The sequence below is a fragment of the Lutra lutra genome, chromosome 5, assembly GCF_902655055.1.
Source record: "Lutra lutra chromosome 5, mLutLut1.2, whole genome shotgun sequence".
Lineage (NCBI taxonomy): Eukaryota > Metazoa > Chordata > Mammalia > Carnivora > Mustelidae > Lutra > Lutra lutra.
Window position 1 is genome coordinate 140,397,200 of NC_062282.1, and position 19,405 is coordinate 140,416,604.

General features: G+C 42.4%; 1 protein-coding gene across 2 annotated transcripts; it reads left to right on the top strand.

Moving 5' to 3' along the window:
• The first annotated feature begins 1,252 nt into the window (after nt 1-1,252).
• Nucleotides 1,253-16,687, top strand: LOX (lysyl oxidase). 2 transcript variants are annotated; one of them, XM_047731230.1, is made up of 7 exons: nt 1,254-2,253; nt 2,596-2,704; nt 4,304-4,441; nt 5,811-5,967; nt 9,806-9,901; nt 10,262-10,377; nt 14,634-16,687. In XM_047731230.1, the coding sequence occupies exons 1-7, from the start codon at nt 1,629-1,631 to the stop codon at nt 14,638-14,640; spliced, it is 1,248 nt and encodes a 415-aa protein (XP_047587186.1). In that variant the 5' UTR covers nt 1,254-1,628; the 3' UTR covers nt 14,641-16,687. The 2 variants fall into 2 exon arrangements, with proteins under 2 accessions (XP_047587187.1, XP_047587186.1); XM_047731231.1 differs by lacking the exon at nt 14,634-16,687 and having other exon boundaries at nt 1,253-2,253; nt 10,262-10,381.
• Nucleotides 16,688-19,405: the final 2,718 nt, after the last annotated feature.

A 19,405-nucleotide genomic window follows, 5' to 3' on the forward strand; every position in this document is an offset into this window, starting at 1 on the left:
AAAATGGGTGGTAGGCCTTCAAATCAGCAGCTGTCCACCACATTATCAAAATGGGGTGATTAAATGTGGGGAGACAGAGGTCAACACAGAGAGGTGAATAATGAAGTCTCTCTATAGACAACAGCCCAATGATGAGACCAATAAAAAGGTTATTAAAATCTGGTTCTGAGTCATGGTTTTAAATCAGGCTAGTTAAAGATTTTTTTTTTCCCCTTTGAAATGCTTCCAACACTGCCCCAAACGGTATGTGAAAAACGGGTCCATTAAGCATCTCTTTGCAGTCAGCATTACTTGCCTCCTACCCATCTCAGCCCCCACCCCCATCTTGTCTGGCCCCTCCCGCTCCCTTGTCCTCACCAGAATCTGACCCCCCAGTCTGCTTACACCGGAAGATCACTCAAACACCACAGGATGTTTTACTGACTTCTCAAAAATTTAACAAAGGATGATTTAAGTTTTTGTTTTTGTTTTTTTTTTTTTAATCCAAAGGTAAACCTCCTCCTCGGATATAGAATGAGAAAAGTCATGTTAAATGCTCCTTTGAAGCTGTCCTCTGAGTGTGATCCTAGCAGACTTGGTATAGCCCCCTTTATTGAAATGTCCCTGTAGATACTGTGCAGATGAAAGAAAGTTCTCCCCTTCCACTCAGAGTACAAATCAGACCGGCATTTTGAAAAAGAGACAGGTTTATCCATCCCTTCAGTGTTAGATGGCTTTGTTCCCTGTAAAATTTCACTTTTGGTTATTAAAATATTCACTGTAGGAAACAAATTTGTAACCCATTTCTCGTATTACCTACACACACAAAAACAAAATTTGATATCCCGGGGTTTATTTGCTGAGGGCGCTTCCCATAAAAGCGAGTGAGTATGCATTGGAAAATTTGTCTGGTTAACTCCTTATGGATAAACGTTAGTCACAAGCATCCCTCCCCGCCCCCCTCCCCGACTCTCGCCCCCAGCACCCTCCCCACCTCCCGACTTCCCGCCTCTCCAGGGCTGGTGACCTAATAGCATTTTTCTTCATGCATATTTTGGCGTCGCCCCATGGCCTGGCTGCCTTCGCCTGTCTGAGTCTTTTGAAATTCCTGCATGTTCGCCCCAGATTAAGCCGAGTGTGTCTCAGGATGTGTGTTCCGTTTTGTTCTTTCCCCTTAACGCTCCCAGTGCAACGTGTCTGGGGGGAGGAGGACAGGACGGGGAGGGAGGGGCAGAGGCGAGGAGCTGTCCGCCTTGCACGTTTCCAATCGCATTACGTGAACAAATAGCGGAGGAGCTGCCGGGCCAGAACTGCTTGTGTAACTTTGCAAACGTGCCAGAAAGTTTAAAATCTCTCCTCCTTCCTTCACTCCAGACGCTGCCCGCTCGCCGGGGCCACCGCGCCGCTCCCCGTCGCCTTCCAGAAGGACTGGGAAAGAGGAGACAGGCGGGTGCCACGTCCCAACAGCTGCCTTGACTGGACGAGGGTCTGCAGCCCACCCTTGGCGTTGCTTGTAGGGACTGAGATACCCGCGCTCCGCCCGCCTCCCTGGTTGAAGATTTCTCCCTCCCTCACGTGATTTGGGCCCCGTTTTCCTTTTCTCCGACCAACGTCCTCCCGGAGTGGGGACAATCAGGCAAAAGGCAGCGATGCGCTTCGCTTGGACCGCGCTCCTGCTCGGGCCCCTGCAGCTCTGCGCGCTCCTGCGCTGCGCCCCGCCGGCCGCTGGCCAGCAGCAGCCCCCTCGCCAGCAGCCGGCGGCTCCGGCCGCCTGGCGCCAGAGGATCCAATGGGAGAACAACGGGCAGGTGTTCAGCCTGCTGAGCCTGGGCTCGCAGTACCAGCCGCAGCGCCGACGGGACCCGGGCACCACCGCCCCGGGCGCTGCCAACGCCGCAGCCCCGCAGCCGCGCACGCCAATCCTGCTGCTTCGCAACCGCACGGCGGCAGCACGGGAGCGCACCGCAGGCACGTCGGGGGTCGCCGGCCGACCCAGACCCGCCGCCCGCCATTGGTTCCAAGCTGGCTACTCGCCGTCCGGGGCCCGCGATGCTGGGGACTCGCGAGACGGCAACCGGACGGCGCTGGGAGAGCGCCCGGCGCTCAGTAACCTGCAGCCGCCCAGCCGCGTAGACGGCATGGTGGGCGACGACCCGTACAACCCTTACAAGTACTCCGACGACAACCCCTATTACAACTACTATGACACGTACGAAAGGCCCCGGCCTGGGAGCAGGTACCGGCCCGGATACGGCACCGGCTACTTCCAGTACGGTAAGCACCCCCAAGTCGCAGGAAGCAGCCGCGCACCCCTTCCCCAACTCTGTGGCTCCCCAACGTGGCTGCCTGGGCGCGGCAGGCCTTAGTCCCCGCTGATCCGATCCCTCCCCCTGCGCCTGCCGAGGCAGCCCTGGAATCTGGTGCAAACCGCGCGCCTGGCCCCTCCTGCTTTCTTTCCACTTTGCTCTGCAGCCCTGGGCGTCCCCCGGTCTCCTGCTTCCTGTAGCCCGGTTGGGTGAAGGGTGAAGAGTGAGGGACATGGAGGGACCCGGAGCTGGGGGAGGGGGCACTGGGTTGTCTCACAGCCACCTTTCCCCATCGCCTCCTGACGTTTAGGTCTCCCGGACCTGGTGCCAGACCCATACTACATCCAGGCGTCCACGTACGTGCAAAAGATGTCCATGTACAACCTGAGATGCGCCGCAGAGGAAAACTGCTTGGCCAGGTACCGGCTGGAATCTCCGCGGCCTGGCTGCCCCATCTCGCTTCAGGGGCCCCTCCTGTGCCTGGTTCTGATCGCTCTTGTTCCACGGAGACAAGAGCTGGGAAGTGGGGCAAGAGCTGCGAAGTGGAATGTGGTCTCCTGGGCATGCGGACCTGGATGGAGAGTTAACATTCCGAAGATTTCTGTGGGTTCTTTCTTTCAAACTGTGACACAAATCAGGGAGATGGGGCAAACCCTTATCCTGGAGAATTGGGATCTCACGCTCTTTTTCCAAGATCCTCAAACCTTGGAACCAATGGTTTCCCATAACTTTCTATTAAAGAACTGTACAATAAGGTGGAAAAAAAACATTGTAATGGAAGAGCTTGAATGACCCCTTAAAAAAAGAGAGGGCTAACTTGCCAGTGCGGCACCCCTCATCAGCAAAGGTTAGGTTTTCTTCTTTTATTTGAGGCCACAATTTACTTCGTTGTTTTGGTATTACTTCAGCCAGAATAAGAACATAAGCAAGAGCTTTGTTTTTCAATCAGTCCTAAAATAAAATCATAGCAGTTTGGGGGATGGAATTCTCTGACTTTGCTCCTGGGAAACCAGCAGAGGGAGCAAAAGATGTTTTGATAGGTTTCATAAAAATTTTTCAAGTGGAAAGTGAAAATACTCAACAGTATGTGAATATATATTCACACAAAATATTTTAGAAGGGACAGAGTAATGTTTATCTGTTCAGCTGTATAGTTCTCCCACTCTGACCCTTTATAGCTGTCAGGCCGAAGGAAGAGACGAAGCTGAACTTACCATTTTTATTCTGGAGTCTTGCATCACTTGCTCCCTAGGATATTTTTACAGTTATGCCATTGTTTTCAAGATAGCGAAGTTACAAAATTATTTATCTAATCTGGGTGTACACTTCTAGAATTATATCCCCACTTTATATTTAGGAAAGTGTTTAAAAAGAAACCTATTGCTGAATTCAAAGTACTTATTAAGCACATAGGATTTTTTTATTATTTGGGATACTTTCTACTCATTCATGTGGTTAAACATGAAATTATTATAAATACAGAATTTACTTATCACATGTACATTTCTAATGCCAAGTTTATTATGCTTTTTCACATTTTAATTGCAGATTTCCATAGTTGTCATTCATTCACTCATTCAATAAATATTCACTGAACACTGGCCACTTGCCAGGTGCTGTTCTAGGACCTGGAAATTCAGCAATAAACAAAATAAGCAGAATGCCTCTTGCAACTGATAGTCTAGTTGGAGGTGGGAGGCAGTTGCCATTAAAAAATGGATGGGGCGCCTGGATGGCTCAGTGGGTTAATCCGCTGCCTTCGGCTCAGGTCATGATCTCAGAGTCCTGGGATCGAGCCCCGCATCGGGCTCTCTGCTCTCTCGGGGAGCCTGCTTCCTCCTCTCTCTCTGCCTGCCTCTCTGCCTGCTTGTGATCTCTCTGTCAAAAAAAAAAAAAAAAAAAAAAAAAAAAAAAAAAAAAAAAAAAGAATATTAAAAAAATGGAAAAGGTTTTGCTTATAATTTGTCTTCAGTTAATATCCTGTGAATGTAATAATGTTTTCTTTTTCAAAATCACAGCTCAGCATACAGAGCAGATGTTAGAGATTATGATCACAGGGTGCTGCTAAGATTCCCCCAAAGAGTGAAAAACCAAGGGACATCAGATTTCTTACCAAGCCGACCGAGATATTCCTGGGAATGGCACAGTTGTCACCAGTAAGTGGATGGGCATTCTGGGTACTTCTGAGTGTTTTCCTTTTTCAGAGAGTTCTTGATGTATAAATGCAAAGTCTTATTTCTAGAATTTTCTCTGTGTAATGTGACAACATCAAGGGAGTCTATTTTTAAGAACATACATCAACGTCCTAAGTCCAGCTTATTAAAACCGCTGATAGGATACAGCAATTGGCTTCACTAGAATTTTATTCCGATGTACTACAGGTAAGATTTCTAAAAAAGCTTGTTATAGACAAAAATCATCTATAGTTAGCTAGCATTTTAAAAAATTTTTATTGATTTGAAAGAGAGAGAGAGCTGAGGGAACCGGTGGGAGGACGGGTGGAGGGAGAAGCAGACTCCGTGGAGAAGGGAGCCCAACATGAGGCTTGATCCCAGAACCCCGCGATCATGATCTGAGCTGAAAGCAGATGCTTAACCGACTGAGCCACCCAGCTGCCCTACTTAGCATTTAATAAAAACCACAAGTACTTATCAGAAGGATTCATACACCAGTCTCAAAGAAAGATAGAGATGATATACTCCATGAGCTGAGAAGGACCTACCTCTATATTTTAAAACGCCTGTGTCAAACCCAGTGTAATTGTCTGTTCTGTCCTAAATTTAATGATCTCTATATAAAGTGATTCTATAATTTGCCTTGGTAACTTGCCCAGGAATCCTGGTAATGTCGGGAAATACTGATGGATACCCAGAAACCTTCTGCAACTGGAGCCAATTTTTTCTTGTTCTTCCCTCATGTGAGAAGATACACAGCTCAGGACCTTAAATGAAATGAAAAAGGCAGATATGAACACCTAGTTTTCTGATAAAATAGAATTATTTTGTATCTAAATAGAAGTTTATACTAAAAAAAGTTTATACCAGTATAAACAATGTGGGGGAAAACATAGCAGTACTTTTTCTTTGCATTTTAGTAATGGTTTTACATTTTTTAAAAATCTCACAGAAACGTCCCAAGAGTCATGTGCTCTTCTTTTATTTGGAATGAAACATCAGGACTGCCAGCCAAAAGAAACAGACTAGAGAGCTTATGGCAGGTTTTACTTAAACACAGATCATTTAGTGTCTATTTCTACTTAATATTCAAAGATAAAACACGGTGGAATAGGAAAACAAAATACTCAAAATAAGTCCTTTTTTCCTAGAAGCAAAGTTAAAGGCTTACAAGTTTGATAGATGGTCCTGGGGGGAAAAAAGCCAGCATGAATCTGGCTTTAAGAAGATAAGTGGGATCTCACTTGTAATGTGGAAACAAGTGTGGGAGGCTGTGGGGAAGTCATCTAAAGTCCTCATGACTTTCTCTGTGTGTTACTGACCTGTGTCTCTGTGTTGTGTGGGACATCAGACATTATCACAGCATGGATGAATTCAGCCACTATGACCTCCTTGATGCCAGTACCCAGAGGAGAGTGGCTGAAGGCCACAAAGCGAGTTTCTGTCTTGAGGACACATCCTGTGACTATGGCTACCACAGGCGATTTGCATGTACTGCTCATACACAGGTGGGTTGGCTCCCTGACCTCAGGAACCCACAGGCTTCAGAGAGAAAACAGTATGGTCTTCTCTTTTTCTTTCCTCCTGCCAGTCCTTTATAAACTGTTTGATTTAGGGGATCATCTCATCAAGATGGAAAATAATTGGGAAAAGGAAGCTGGTTGCTTAATGATTCAAATTATTATCATTAATGTAGTTATTTTTAGAAAGGGTGAGAAAGGACAGGGAGGGGAAGAAGAAGAGGGAGAGAGGGAACCTCAAGCAGGCTGCAAGCCCAGAGTGGAGCCCGACTTGGGGCGTGATCTCACAACCCTGAGATCATGACCTGAACTGAAATCAAGAGTTGGGACATTTAAGTGACTGAGCCACCCAGGCACCCCAAACTCAAATTATTTTTAAAGAATTTCATCATCATAGAAAGTCAATGTGCATAATCATTGTGTTCTACAGTGAAAAGCAGCGGTTTAGTGCCTGAGTAAATTGGACTGGTTTCCAGTATCTGCACTCATTCTGTACTCTTGAACTGGCCTGGTAAATAATGGTGAAGACACTTCTGTTTTCTCACCTTCAAAACCATTCTTGCCTCCAATCTTAAGCTAGAGAGAGAATGGTGATTGGGGTTAGCCAAAGAGAGAAACTAAGTTTCTTAAAAAGCACTTTAAAACTGGTCTCTTTCAAGCATGCAAATGGGAGCAGAAGGACACAATTTCTTTCTCCACGCATATGTAGTTAAACCTACAGTATAATTGATGTCAGATGTCCTTTGGATGGATTTTTAAAAATAGTGCTGACCTAAGCAGTGTGTATGTCTTATAATGGGAAAATGTGTGTCAGTTAAAAGCTATGCCAGTATTTCCATAAGAAACCTTCATTTGTAAGAGGACATTATAATTTTTGTCCAGCCGAAATCTTGGCAAGGAGCAGTGAATGTACATAAGGCAGGGCACGAGGGGATCAGCAGCTGGCAGCTCAGGCAGCAAATTCCAGGGCTGTGGCAGGAAGCTTTTTAGTGACTTAAATGTTACCACTGCTTCTTTCTCTGAACTTAGAACATCAGAGCAATTGGAGGGGGAAAGGTTCAATTCCACATGCTCTGGGGGCAGCACTTACTCTCTAACTAAAAGTTGATGCAACCTACCCACACATTACACATATGTGGGCAGAGAGATTCCCTTTCCACTCAGCGATCTCCAGAGTGGCTACCCGCCTGGGCAGGGGCCCTGGAGTTTATTCTCTCCATTTAGAAGAAAAGGCACTCTGGGCAGTTTTTTGTTGAAATATTTGACTTTATGTCTATAGGTATTTATGGCACTTCTGGTCTTCCAGTTCCTTAGGGAGACCCCATCTCATTTCCTTCCTTATTAATCATCTTCCATGTATGTCCTGTTTAACCACTGTTCACCAGGTCTTGCTTTGCAAGTGATTGATGTATTTGTGTTTTTCACTAGACTGGTGTTTCTTGAACATGGACTTCATTTAAAGGGGCAAAACGACTCTCACAAAGCCCCAGTGTTGACTTAGAATAGTTGTATTACAAGGTTGTTAGAATGTATCCAAACAGAAAAGTAGATATAACTTCCTTAATATCTATACTCAGAACTCTTAAGTTCTGAGCTAACAAATTTACATTTTCAACATATGTGAAACTGGAAACAGTTACATTAACCTCACTAATTTAATGTAAACATCGGTTCTCTTTTGCTAAAACAGCTAATTTAGATGGCAGTGGCTAAGGCTCTATATTTTTTCTTTTTTTTTTTTTTAAGATTTTATTTATTTGAGAGACATGAGTGGCAGGCGGGCAGAGGGAGAAGCAGGTTCTCCACTGAGCAGGGAGCCTGACACGGGGCTTGATCCTACGAACCTGAGATCATGACCTGAGCCAAAGGCAAAGCTTAACTGCTGAGCCAACCAGGTGCCCCAAGGCTCTACATTTCATCTGTTTTTAAAGTTTGACCCGGGGCGCCTGGGTGGCTCAGTGGGTTAAGGCCTCTGCCTTCAGCTCAGGTCATGATCTCAGGGTCCTGGGATTGAGTCCCGCATTGGGATCTCTGCTCAGCAGGGAGCCTGCTTCTCCCCCTCCCCACCCCTGCCTGCCTCTCTGCCTGCTTCTGATCTCTGTCAAATAAATAAATAAAAGAAAAAATAAAAATAAAGTTTGACCTTGAATACAGGACATGACTGATTTTTCAACAGCCTTAAAAATTCCCATTACTTGTGTGCTAGTTCAAACAATCAAAGTTAAAACTTAACTTAAATCCTGCCAGCTGGAGTACTAATTTCAGCACTCTTTAAAGCTCTTTTGTTCACTTGAAGGTAAGATCAGCATTGTGGCGTTGTTTAAAGTCTTAAATACGTACGTAGCTCATCCAATGAATGGAGGTATTACAAAGCCATGAGAGGCCGTAGGACTTGTTGTTAGCCACAAGTAGCAACACTTAAAATAGCTAATGCTTACTGAGTATCTAATATGTGCCAGAATCAGAATTAATGTGCTGGACCCAGAAATAGAAAAATCTTCATATGGTTCTCCCCACTGAAGCACAGGTACTTTTGAGGTTGGCCTGTCTGTGCTATTATGTGTTGTGTGAGAGCACAGGGCTGTTGTGCCATTCTTCCCCAATCCAGCAAGAACCACACAAGCATCACTAGAACATGCTCAGAGGATTTTGCCATCTCTTTGGCGACCAAAGTGATCTTAAGCACCAAAGAAATTTTGGGAGCTAAAATGAAATAGCAGTAATGACTTAAAATGATTCTAGCATATGCTTTTAAATTTACTTTAGATTAGTATTCTGAATGGAAATACAACAATTCAAACTTCACAAGAAGAACTAATGGAATCAAGAAGATACCTACGGACTCCAATTTGAGCACATTTCCCCAGACTGTAACTTTCTGGAGAACAAGGACCCTATCTTACTGGAATTTTTCTCCTATCTGCCTGTAGAAGGCACTCATTTCCTTACTGAAGGGAATATCTTAGCAAATGGAGTGATGTGGTGGTATTCATTTTCTGAGGCATACATTCATCCCTTTAATTCAATAATGTATTTCAGTGGCAATGTGAGAGAGAGAATAGTGTGGCTGGGACCCAGGGACCCTGGGCCCTGAACATCTAAATGGAAAGCCAGCTCAGCCACTTACTAGCTATAATATCCTTGAGTGACCTGATTGACCTCAAAGTGACTCATTTTCCTCACCTGCAAAATGGGGATAAGAATAGCACCAATCTCATGTACTTGTGAAAACTGAATTTATAGACGTAACATGTTTAAAACTGCTCCTGGCACATGCTGCATACTTTATCAACATTAGCTACTCAAAAATGCAACAAAGACGCCACCCTCAGGGAGTTTCTAATCTCTAGCAAGGTAGATTCTTAGACGGTAACATTATAATACAGAGCGTTAGAGAACAAACACTATAAAATCGGGGCATTCAGCGTAAAGGAAGGTGATTTCCACGAGAGAGTGGGGAGGGTCATACTGAGGTCATGAGAGACAGGTGGATTATTACAGGGCCTTTATTCCCGAACTGGTGATATTCTAGAATTTTGATGGAGGCCTATTCTGTCCCTTAAGATTGTATTTATCACTGGTGATTGATGACACTTTTAAGAAGCTAGATGTACTACTACTTATATTAGTCCTGTATTTTTTTTAGCCGGAGGTGCTATAAGGCTGAGTAATAGAGACTTCTCAAAGGAGATGCAATATAAGTATAGTTTTATGTCAGACTCTTGTAAGTACTAACTTAAAGTTTAATTTGCAAATGATAATCACATTCTTTAGTGTATTCTAACCATATCCACCTTTTTACATTTTCAAATTTTATTTGTTTTAGGGGTTGAGTCCTGGCTGCTATGATACCTATAACGCAGACATAGACTGCCAGTGGATTGATATTACAGATGTAAAACCTGGAAACTACATTTTAAAGGTAGAGAACTTTGAAAATAGAAACCTTTCATTTATTTTGACTGCAACTCAATGGGCTCCCCCTTCTGAATTCACTGTTAAATAATCACGATCCTGCAAGCAATTCTATGTCTCCCTAGAAATATTTCTAAACCAACCTACCTATAGGAAAAAGATATTTTAAGGAACTTGAGGGGAGAATATAGACCCTCCTTCTATAACTTCTCCAGAATTTCACCACTTCCCTTCCCTTTAAAATCCCCTCCCTGCTTCATCTAGTTGAAGCATTTCCTTGTTCTAGCCCTGTGGAAATGGGAAGAAATTAACCAGCAAACACTGCTGAGGATTAATCTGAAATGTGGATGATGTTTACATTGCCTAGGTCAGTGTGAACCCCAGCTACCTGGTGCCTGAATCGGACTATTCCAACAATGTCGTGCGCTGTGAAATCCGCTACACGGGACACCATGCGTATGCCTCGGGCTGCACAATTTCACCGTGAGTCCTATTCTCCTAGCTTAGTCATTCTCTTCTCAAAGGGTTTTAGTTCACTGACAGGCGTTATACATATGTCTGTTTCTTTTCTTTTTTCTTTCTTTTTTTTTTTTTTTAAAGATTTTATTTATTTATTTATTTGAGAGAGAAACAGTGAGAGAGAGCATGAGAGACGAGAGGGTCAGAGGGAGAAGCAGACTCCCCGTGGAGCTAGGAGCCAGATGAGGGACTCGATCCCAGGACTCCGGGATCATGACCTGAGCTGAAGGCAGCTGTTAAACCAACTGAGCCACCCAGGCGCCCCCCCTTTTTTTTTTAAGTTAATATTTTTATTTTTATTTATTTGAGAGCAAGAGAGAGCAGAAGCAGAAGGAGAGGGAGAAGCAGACTCCTGACTGAGCAGGGAACCTGACTCAGGATTTGATCCCAGGACCCTGAGATCATGACCTGATCGGGGCAGATGCTTAACTGCCTGAGCAGCCCAGAAATCCCTACCTGTGTCTGTTTCTACTATTACTGCAGCTTCTTGTAAAATGGTCTGTGCTACCACATAATTAGAGCCGATCTTTCTTTGCTGATGCTAGAAAAGGGGGTGGGGAGATGTACTCAGGTTTTTATCAATCTAAAGCTCAGCTTCTAAGACAAGACATACACACAGAACACACTGTTTACCCCGAAAAGCCCGTGTGGTGGCTGAATATGTAAAGCATGCGATATGCAGTGTGGATGACCTTGTGGGATCCCAAACAGTTGGATTTCCTGTCTCTCTGCCAGGGTCCATGAAGCAGCTCTGAAGACATTCCTAGAGTTCTTTAAAATGCCTTTTGAAAATCACTGCCTTAAAGTACTCTACTGAAGAGGTCAGACCGCCTGTTCCATAGGAACCAAGATTTTACAAATTCGAGTTCTAAAACCACAAGTACTAGAAAAATACCCTATACAAAGGAGGGATGTGTGGAGGTCCCTCCACCGTTGGCTTAACCCTGAGACCCTTCTGTGAATGAAATCTTGGAGGGCATCCCAGCATGTGACTATTAACAGGGGCAATGCTGGGATGAAAGTAATGGAGCAAAGTTAGGTAGCTTGATTGGTTTGTCTCTGTGCTCCTCCATCCTTGCAGCCCTGTCTGCTCTAGTGTTGCGGGACTAGCGAGCCTAACCACCTGTGCCCCCTGTGACTGAGACCAATCATGAAAACACCTTTAGAATGACACTGAATATGCATCAACATGGGAGGGGCACCAGCGCCTCTGGGGTCACGTGGAGATTTGGCACAGAGCTACACCAGCAACTTATACTTAATACACTTTTCTCCTGGATACATAACCCAGGACACTGGTTGGTCACATGTCAATCTGTAGTTTGTGGGACTGCCCAAACTCACCTCAGCCCCCACCCCTGGGCTCCTGGCTGGGGGAGGGTGAGGCTTCCATAGAGCAGTCCCTTTTCCACAGACACGGCCATGCACTGTGGCGTGGGCTGCATTCACCTTGGAGGGAGCCCTTTCCTTCTTCCATAAAGGAGCTGAGCCTGTGCTCGGCAAGTGTTATCACAGCTTTAGGGATAGACGCAGCCTATCACGGCAAAGGGACAGCACCGAAGAAATATGACCACGTATATCCTTCTGAACGTGCACACCATGCAGAAAACCTGGCTGGGTTTATGGCCCCTACTGTGTAGAGCCGATCAAAGTGGAAATGCAAATCCTCAGCACGTCAGTGTCATTGAAGCTAAAATAAATGAAAATAAGGTCAAATACATGGATTAATTAATTTCTCTTAATTTTTAGGATTCCTTATTCACTCATTCTCTTTATGCATTGGCACTCTCACTTTTGCGCTATGTATCTATTGAGGTCCTACACGAGGTATTCGAGAGTGAGGCAAAGATAAATATGATTTCTGACCCCTCGCTGTCCATTGTAGCTGTATTATACCCAGACTCTCGTCTATCACTGTAACCCTGGGGTTAGGCCGGCCACCGCGTAGTCTCTTATTCAACACTCCAACAGTAGACAAATGACCCTCTCCTTCAGGGAACTTAGGATGAGGAAAACTGAGGGGCTGAGAGAAATACACATAAAACTGTAGTAGAGAGACACTATGAAAATTCCATGATTGGTAAGATAAAATGCAGGGGAAACAGGAGGACCTCTAGGTGACCCCCTGGTCCAACGGCTGAGAACAAGTCTGGAGATGTGACTCTTGTGGCATAGAATGTTTATGAATAGAATCTACTGAATTGGATATCACCAGGTATTTAGAACAAATAAAAATGGTTACATTGCTCCAGCACAGAGTTGTTCTTTTTGTTTTGAAACCAGTTGTTACTGACTGTAACTATATTGCAAGAGTGGTTGAGGTAACATTTTAATAAGCCATATGGATCAGATGGAAATATGGGAATGAAAGGACCCATAGTGATTTGTAATCAAATAACAAGAACCACTCTATGAGGTGGGAAAAATAATGAGAGATGTGCAGAGACCTTGCGAGGGGAACCCTCGCCTTCAGGAGAATGATGCCTGCCTCCTTTATTCTGACCTTCACTTCTGGTCTCCCTTGCTAGGGATCAGCATTCAGAGGAAGGAGACGTCTCCTCTGGCTGACATTCAGGAGTGGCTCTAGGACGCATGTGAGCTGGGCCTTGAAGGCTGAGGAGGACTGCATGGGGGGGTGGGGTAGGGGGGAGAACAGCTCAGGAAGGGAATGCCATGAGGAGTCAACACCACCGGCAGGGAGAAACTGCAAGGCATATTTGGAAAACCAAAACTTCTAGTGTGGCTAAGGAGTTAAGATTTGGGTGAAAAGGATGGAAGAGTAAGTTGGGACCTGATCAAAAGGGAGTACTGACGAGCAGGCTAGGAAGTCTGAACTTCATTCTGAAGGCCATGGGGAGTCTTGGAAGCTCCTTGAGCAAGGAGTGCAGCTTGCCTAATTAAGCTGTGTGGTCAGTCTGGTGGCTCTGAGAGCAGCCAGCATATGATTCCCTTGGTGATGTTATTGTACCTTTTTAAGCCTTCAAGATCTATCATACCTTAGTTCGCTTAATGTTTTCATGCTAATCATGTACTGGAGAACATTCCACTGGTGTGTAAAAACTACCCAGGAGGACAGGGTATACCTTTGATAGATCCACTCTGCCTCTTTTTTTTCTTTTTTTTTTTTTAAGATTTATTTATTAGAGAGAGAGAGTGAGTGAGCATGAGTGAGTGCCCGGTGTGCGTGCATGTGCACTGGGGGAGGCGCAGAGGGATCCAGAGAATGTCAAGCCAACTTCACACTAAGCATAGAACCCAGTGCCGGGGGACGCCTGGGTGGCTCAAGACATTAAGCCTCTGCCTCTGGCTCAGGTCATGATCCCAGGGTCCTGGGAAAGAGCCTGCATCAGGCTCCCTGCTTTGCAGGAAGCCTGCTTCTCCCTCTGGCACTCCCCCTGCCTGTGTTCCCTCTCTCGCTTTCTCTGACAAATAAATAAATAAAATCTTAAAAAAAAAAAAAAAAAAAAAAAAAAAGAACCCAGTGCAGGAAGGGATTTCAGGACCCTGAGATCATGACCTGAGCCAAAAGCAAGAGCTGGATGCTTAACCACCCAGGAGCCCCAGCTCTCTCCCTCTTTTTCCTCATTGTCAACAAAACGTATAAACTGAGGGACTGTGGCCCAGTTCAGTTTTATGACCCTATGATTTAAGTTCTCCTCACACAAAACTTAATATTTGGAAATTGCTGGTTTATGATTTGGAGTGCTTAGTTTTTTTACATGGGGATCTATGATCACAGTATAAAAACCATATTGGATTGGCTGGCTTTGACTCAGTCTCTGCCTATTAAGGCATCCGTCTAGGTCCAAAACCACCCTGGGAAAGGAGTAACTCGAGATGGCACAGAGGCCAGGGACCTGCTTCTAGATGGATATGCCCCACACCATGGAGTAAACACGCTCCACAAAGTGAACTCCTCTGGACGGGGCTGCTGTTCCTTTAAGTCCTGCTTTACTCTTGATTATGAAGTGTTTCTTTGAACTCTAAACATTAAGTCTGTAGGTATCAGGCGTACACTTTCTGCAGCTAACAGAGTCACTTCCTTCAAATCATTGTTAAAATAATGTATTAGTGGACAATTTCATAGGGTGACTACTGCATAGGTGGAGGGAAACTGCTACAGATTTTTTTTTTAAAGGGTCCACGTTAAACTTGTCTACTGTACTCATTCATAATATTATCAAGTTATTAATTTGTCTTATTTTGTTTTCTTAATCTAGGTATTAGAAAGCAAGCCAAAACTCCCAATGGATCAACCAGTGCCTGGTGTTCTGAAGTGGGAAAAAATAGATTAACTTCAGTAGGATTTATATATTTTGAAAGAACAGAAAACAACAAAGGAATTTTTGTTTGGACTGTTTTAGAACAAAGCACATAACTGGATTTTGAACATTTAAATTGGTATTACTTGGGAAATTTTTAATATTATTCATATTACTTTGTGAATGAACCGTGTTTCCATTCTGTAGATGCACACTTTGGCTCATTGATGGATATCCAAATTTCTTATGCTCTTTTGGAAATTATGGTGTAAACGGGAAAATAACATTTTAGCGAATGAGCCAAAATTACCATTAACTGAGAATTTTCTTCACTTCAGTGAACCATAACAATAACTGCTTGTACTTGTCCTTGCATAGATTAATTTAGAAAGGAGGCTCCTACTGTTCAAGTAGATACAGACACATTTGGTGCTGAGGAAGGAACAAACATTACCATTGGTGTCAAGAAACATTACTATATAGCAGAGAAGTCGCAATATATGTACTCAGATAGTTACATCCCTATATAAAATTTTATGTTTACATTTTAAAGTTAGTAAACTCCTGTCTTTCTGTTTAACGTACAATTTCATTCTGACTTAAGTCAGCTTTTGTTTCGGAACAAATTAAGAAACTGAGCTGCCCAACTCCTGTCTGACATGCGTTGATGCTGTCTCAATTCTTTAATTTTCCTATGGGCAGAGACCTTTTAAGTGGCATTCTTAAAATCACCATTCTGGGGACTGGTGTATGGAGGACAATTTTGTCTATGGGAAGTCATTCTGATGATAGATGCAATATATTTAGAGAAACTATGTATGTGCTTAAGTAAGTATAACAGTTAACTGAAAAATTTTCCTGGTTGACATAAAAATCATACAAACAAGTCCCCAAAACCACAACTGTCCCTCAGATACTTTCAAACATTGATGAAAAATACCTTAGGATTTTCAACTTGTCTACATTTTTTTTAATGTTCTGCTTTTAAATGAAGAATGCTAAAAAAATATTTGAATAATCCAGAATACATAACATAATACCTGGATATCGGAACATTATCAGGTCATCCAGGATTCAGTAATATATATGTATTTTTTCCGTGTTGTCTGAAGTATAAACCAAAAAGCATGTAACATTACATAGTTGAGGTGTTGGTGAATAAGGGGGGAAAAATAACTTTCTGTAAAACAAACAACTATGCTGCATAATGAGACAGCTGTGATTTTATTTTAAAACTGTGAAACCATGTGCCACAATGAAATTTGGAAAATTGCTTTTTTTTTTCCCCCTAGTTCCAAAAGGTGCAGAGAGAAATCAAATGACACTTTTAAGTTAGCGGTGCTTAGGCAGAAGTCTTCCTACATTACCCAGTATAAAAATCTCAAGTGAGAGATTTCTAGTTTGGTAGAATTTAAAATTGAGTTGGTAAGCCTGCATCATACATCATAGAGTTGTGAAGTCAACACCAACTACTAGGAGTCGTTTTGTACTCACTAGTGCCTAGAGACCCAGGGGTGGAAGCCAACCTCATCTGCTGGGGCACATACTTACCAGTGGAGAATGCAACTTGATAGAAACCCAGAACTTCCATTGAGCTAGTATCTGAGCTATGGAGTAACTTCTTTGATGTACCTCTTCACCTTAAATTGCTTATTTAGTTTTGAGACTGTAGAATGATCCTTTCAAATCATACTCTTTCCTCATAGAGATATTTTAATATACTTGCTTAAAAAAAAAAAAAACAAAAAAAAAACAAAACTACTGTCAGTATTAATACTGAGCCAGACTGGCATCTACATATCAAGGCCTATCATTTCATTGAGATTCTTACCCTTGTAAAAACTCTATTATTACGGCCTTGGGACACATATGAGAAGACATTTGCTATCATTCACTGAGCCTTCCATCTGTCTGTCCACCCATCAACATTTGAGGGCCTGATACATGTCAGGCACTTACATGGTAGGCCTTGGGATATTAAAAAAAAAAAAAAAAAAAAAAAAAAAAAACACGCAAAAAAACACCCCATCTCCTAACCTCAATAAGTATTAAAAAATGTCATTCTTACCCTTTAGGTTCACCTTATGTCATTTTTAACAATTATAAGTACATGTCTAAAAATTTTCTATTTTTAGCACTATTGTTTTTCATGACCATATTTTATTTTAAAAAATAAGTTAAAATAAATAGTTATATGCATGTATGTGTTACTAATAATTAAAACTATGTTTTCAATCCTTGAAATGTCTGCCTCTTAAATATAACACCTACTATTTGGTTGATTTTGAAAAAAAAATTCAATTAGGAGGCTAAAAATTCTTTCTTATTACTTATGTAAATATTCCTTCCTTCCACTACCCCTAAACACTCCCAAAGAACTCACAGGTATTGATTTACCACTCAGTATTTTTTAACCTCAAGGGATCTCTCCTCTGAATAACCATAAAAACTCGCATATAATGATTAGCTGGTAAAAGTCATCCATTAATAAAATTTAAATAAAAACCCTAATCCAGTCTTACCAAATTCCACATGAGATATTTTTATAGGAAGTAGAAGTAAACCTAAGAATGTTGAATACTGAAAAGGGACTGGCTTTTAGACTAACAAAGACTCTGAAAAAATGGGATAAATAGGAAAATAATTTATTGACTCCTTCCATATGCCATTTTAGCAGTTTCATAACTATTCAGACAGTAGTCTGGATTAAAGATGTCTCTGAGGCTAGGTTTCAGTCTCCCATTAGTACTATAACATGTGAATCCACAAGTATCCACAAGAATTCATTGCCCATTTCCAGGAAATCTTTATATTTTTACATAGTAATTTTTTTCACAATCTCTATCATCTAATTATTCACTAAGTATTATTCGTAATAATGAACAATTTTTTCTCTCTCTGAAATCTCATAGGAAATTCACACTTACAAACATCCCCAATATTCAGATTATGGAACAAATGCAGTGCACTAAAATGATTGTGGCAGATGAGAATTCATCTTCAGCAAACTTTCTGAAAATATAGACAATATTTTGTTTAAACATAACTTGTTTTGATATTAACTGTACTGTCACTGATAAGTAAAAATTACCCCTTTTCTATACTTTTTATGTTTAGAATTCATATTCACAATCAACATATTGAATCAGTAGCTCAATTTCATTCCCAACTACCAAAAGTCCTGGGCCACTTTTGAACACTTAAAGCATTTCATTTATCCTTCAAACCAAAATGGTGCTGAGATATTTCAACTTGAATGTAAAATGTATTAAGTCTTAGCTCACAGGTTATAAACTTTTAAGTAATATATAACTGCTTGCTACAAACTAAGTGACATGTGATCTGGTATTGTAGTGTTTTTAATGAAGTTTTACTTTCTTCCAAAATTTTCAGGTAACCTATTTGTAAAACATATGTAACTTCTTTGAAGAGCTCTTATTTTAAATGCCCAGACACTGGCTTTATATTCTTCTTTACATGCTCACATTCTTTTATTATATGCTTATATTATGGATTGCAAGATATGTAAAAATGCCTTGAATAAATGATTTCAAGTGTCTGTAGTGGTCATTTGTTGTTAAGTATAAATAAATGATAGGACTTTCATTTTAGGTTAAACTCTTAAAACCACGTCTATGGTTGGTGGTTTTGCTTAACTGCTTTTTGTATCAATCAATTGTTTAATGAGCTCACATAACTCAAAACTTGTTTTTGATGGGTAAGAATCTAGCTGATGTTTCTTTCTTCTCTTTTTTTCTTTTTAAGAGAGGGAGGGGAAGGTAAAGAGGGAGAGAGAGAACCTTAAGGTGTTGAGCCAGATGTGGGGCTCAATCTCACAACTCTAAGACCATGACCTGGGCTGACATCAGGAGTCGGATGCATAACCGACTGAGCCACCCAGACGCCCCTCTAGTTGATGTTTTAAAAAGAAACTCATATATGAATGGATCCTAACCTCTGTCACCATTACCAACAACATCTAGGGATGGAGAGCAGGCATTAAGAAAAGAACCACACTGAGCAGAGTTGATAAGAAATATACCTGAACCTAAATACTCAGCAGACTCAAGCTACCAGTTATTTATAAAAAGAGAACCAATGCTGGGGTGTCTGGGTGGCTCAGTGGTTTGAGCCTCTGCCTTCGACTCAGGTCATGATCCCAGGGACATGGGATCGAGCCCTGCATCAGGCTCTCTGCTCGGCAGGGAGCTTGCTTCTCCCTCTCTCTCTCTGCTTGCCTCTCTGCCTACTTGGGATCTCTGTCTGTCAAATAAATAAAACCTTTTAAAAAGAGAGAGAGAACCATTGCTATCACAGTAATCCTTAATTAAATGTGTACCAGATTAGTCTGGAAGCTGGTAACCTGGAAGGGCAAAGAGGCCCCAAACTGTGGGCAAGTGCTGTGGGGGCACAATTTGCAAAATTAACTCACAAAAACAATTTATTTTTAACAAGTTCTTGCAGGTAAAATGGATGTAAGTGTTGTCACTGGAATTCTGCCAATCTGAGTTGTACGGTATCTGTGACAGTACCGATTCCATGCTTCCCTCACCTGCTCAAGGCCAAGTGCCCAAACATACTTCCGTTACTAATGAAAAGATGATTTCTTTTGTCTCGTCAGTGGTCAGTGTTTCAAGCACTGTTCATTCAACCAAAAGCTCATGAACCAAAGACAGGGTAGGGAGGAGCTTTCCTTCTGCTAGAAAATTTGACTGCCTTCGGTTACTTAC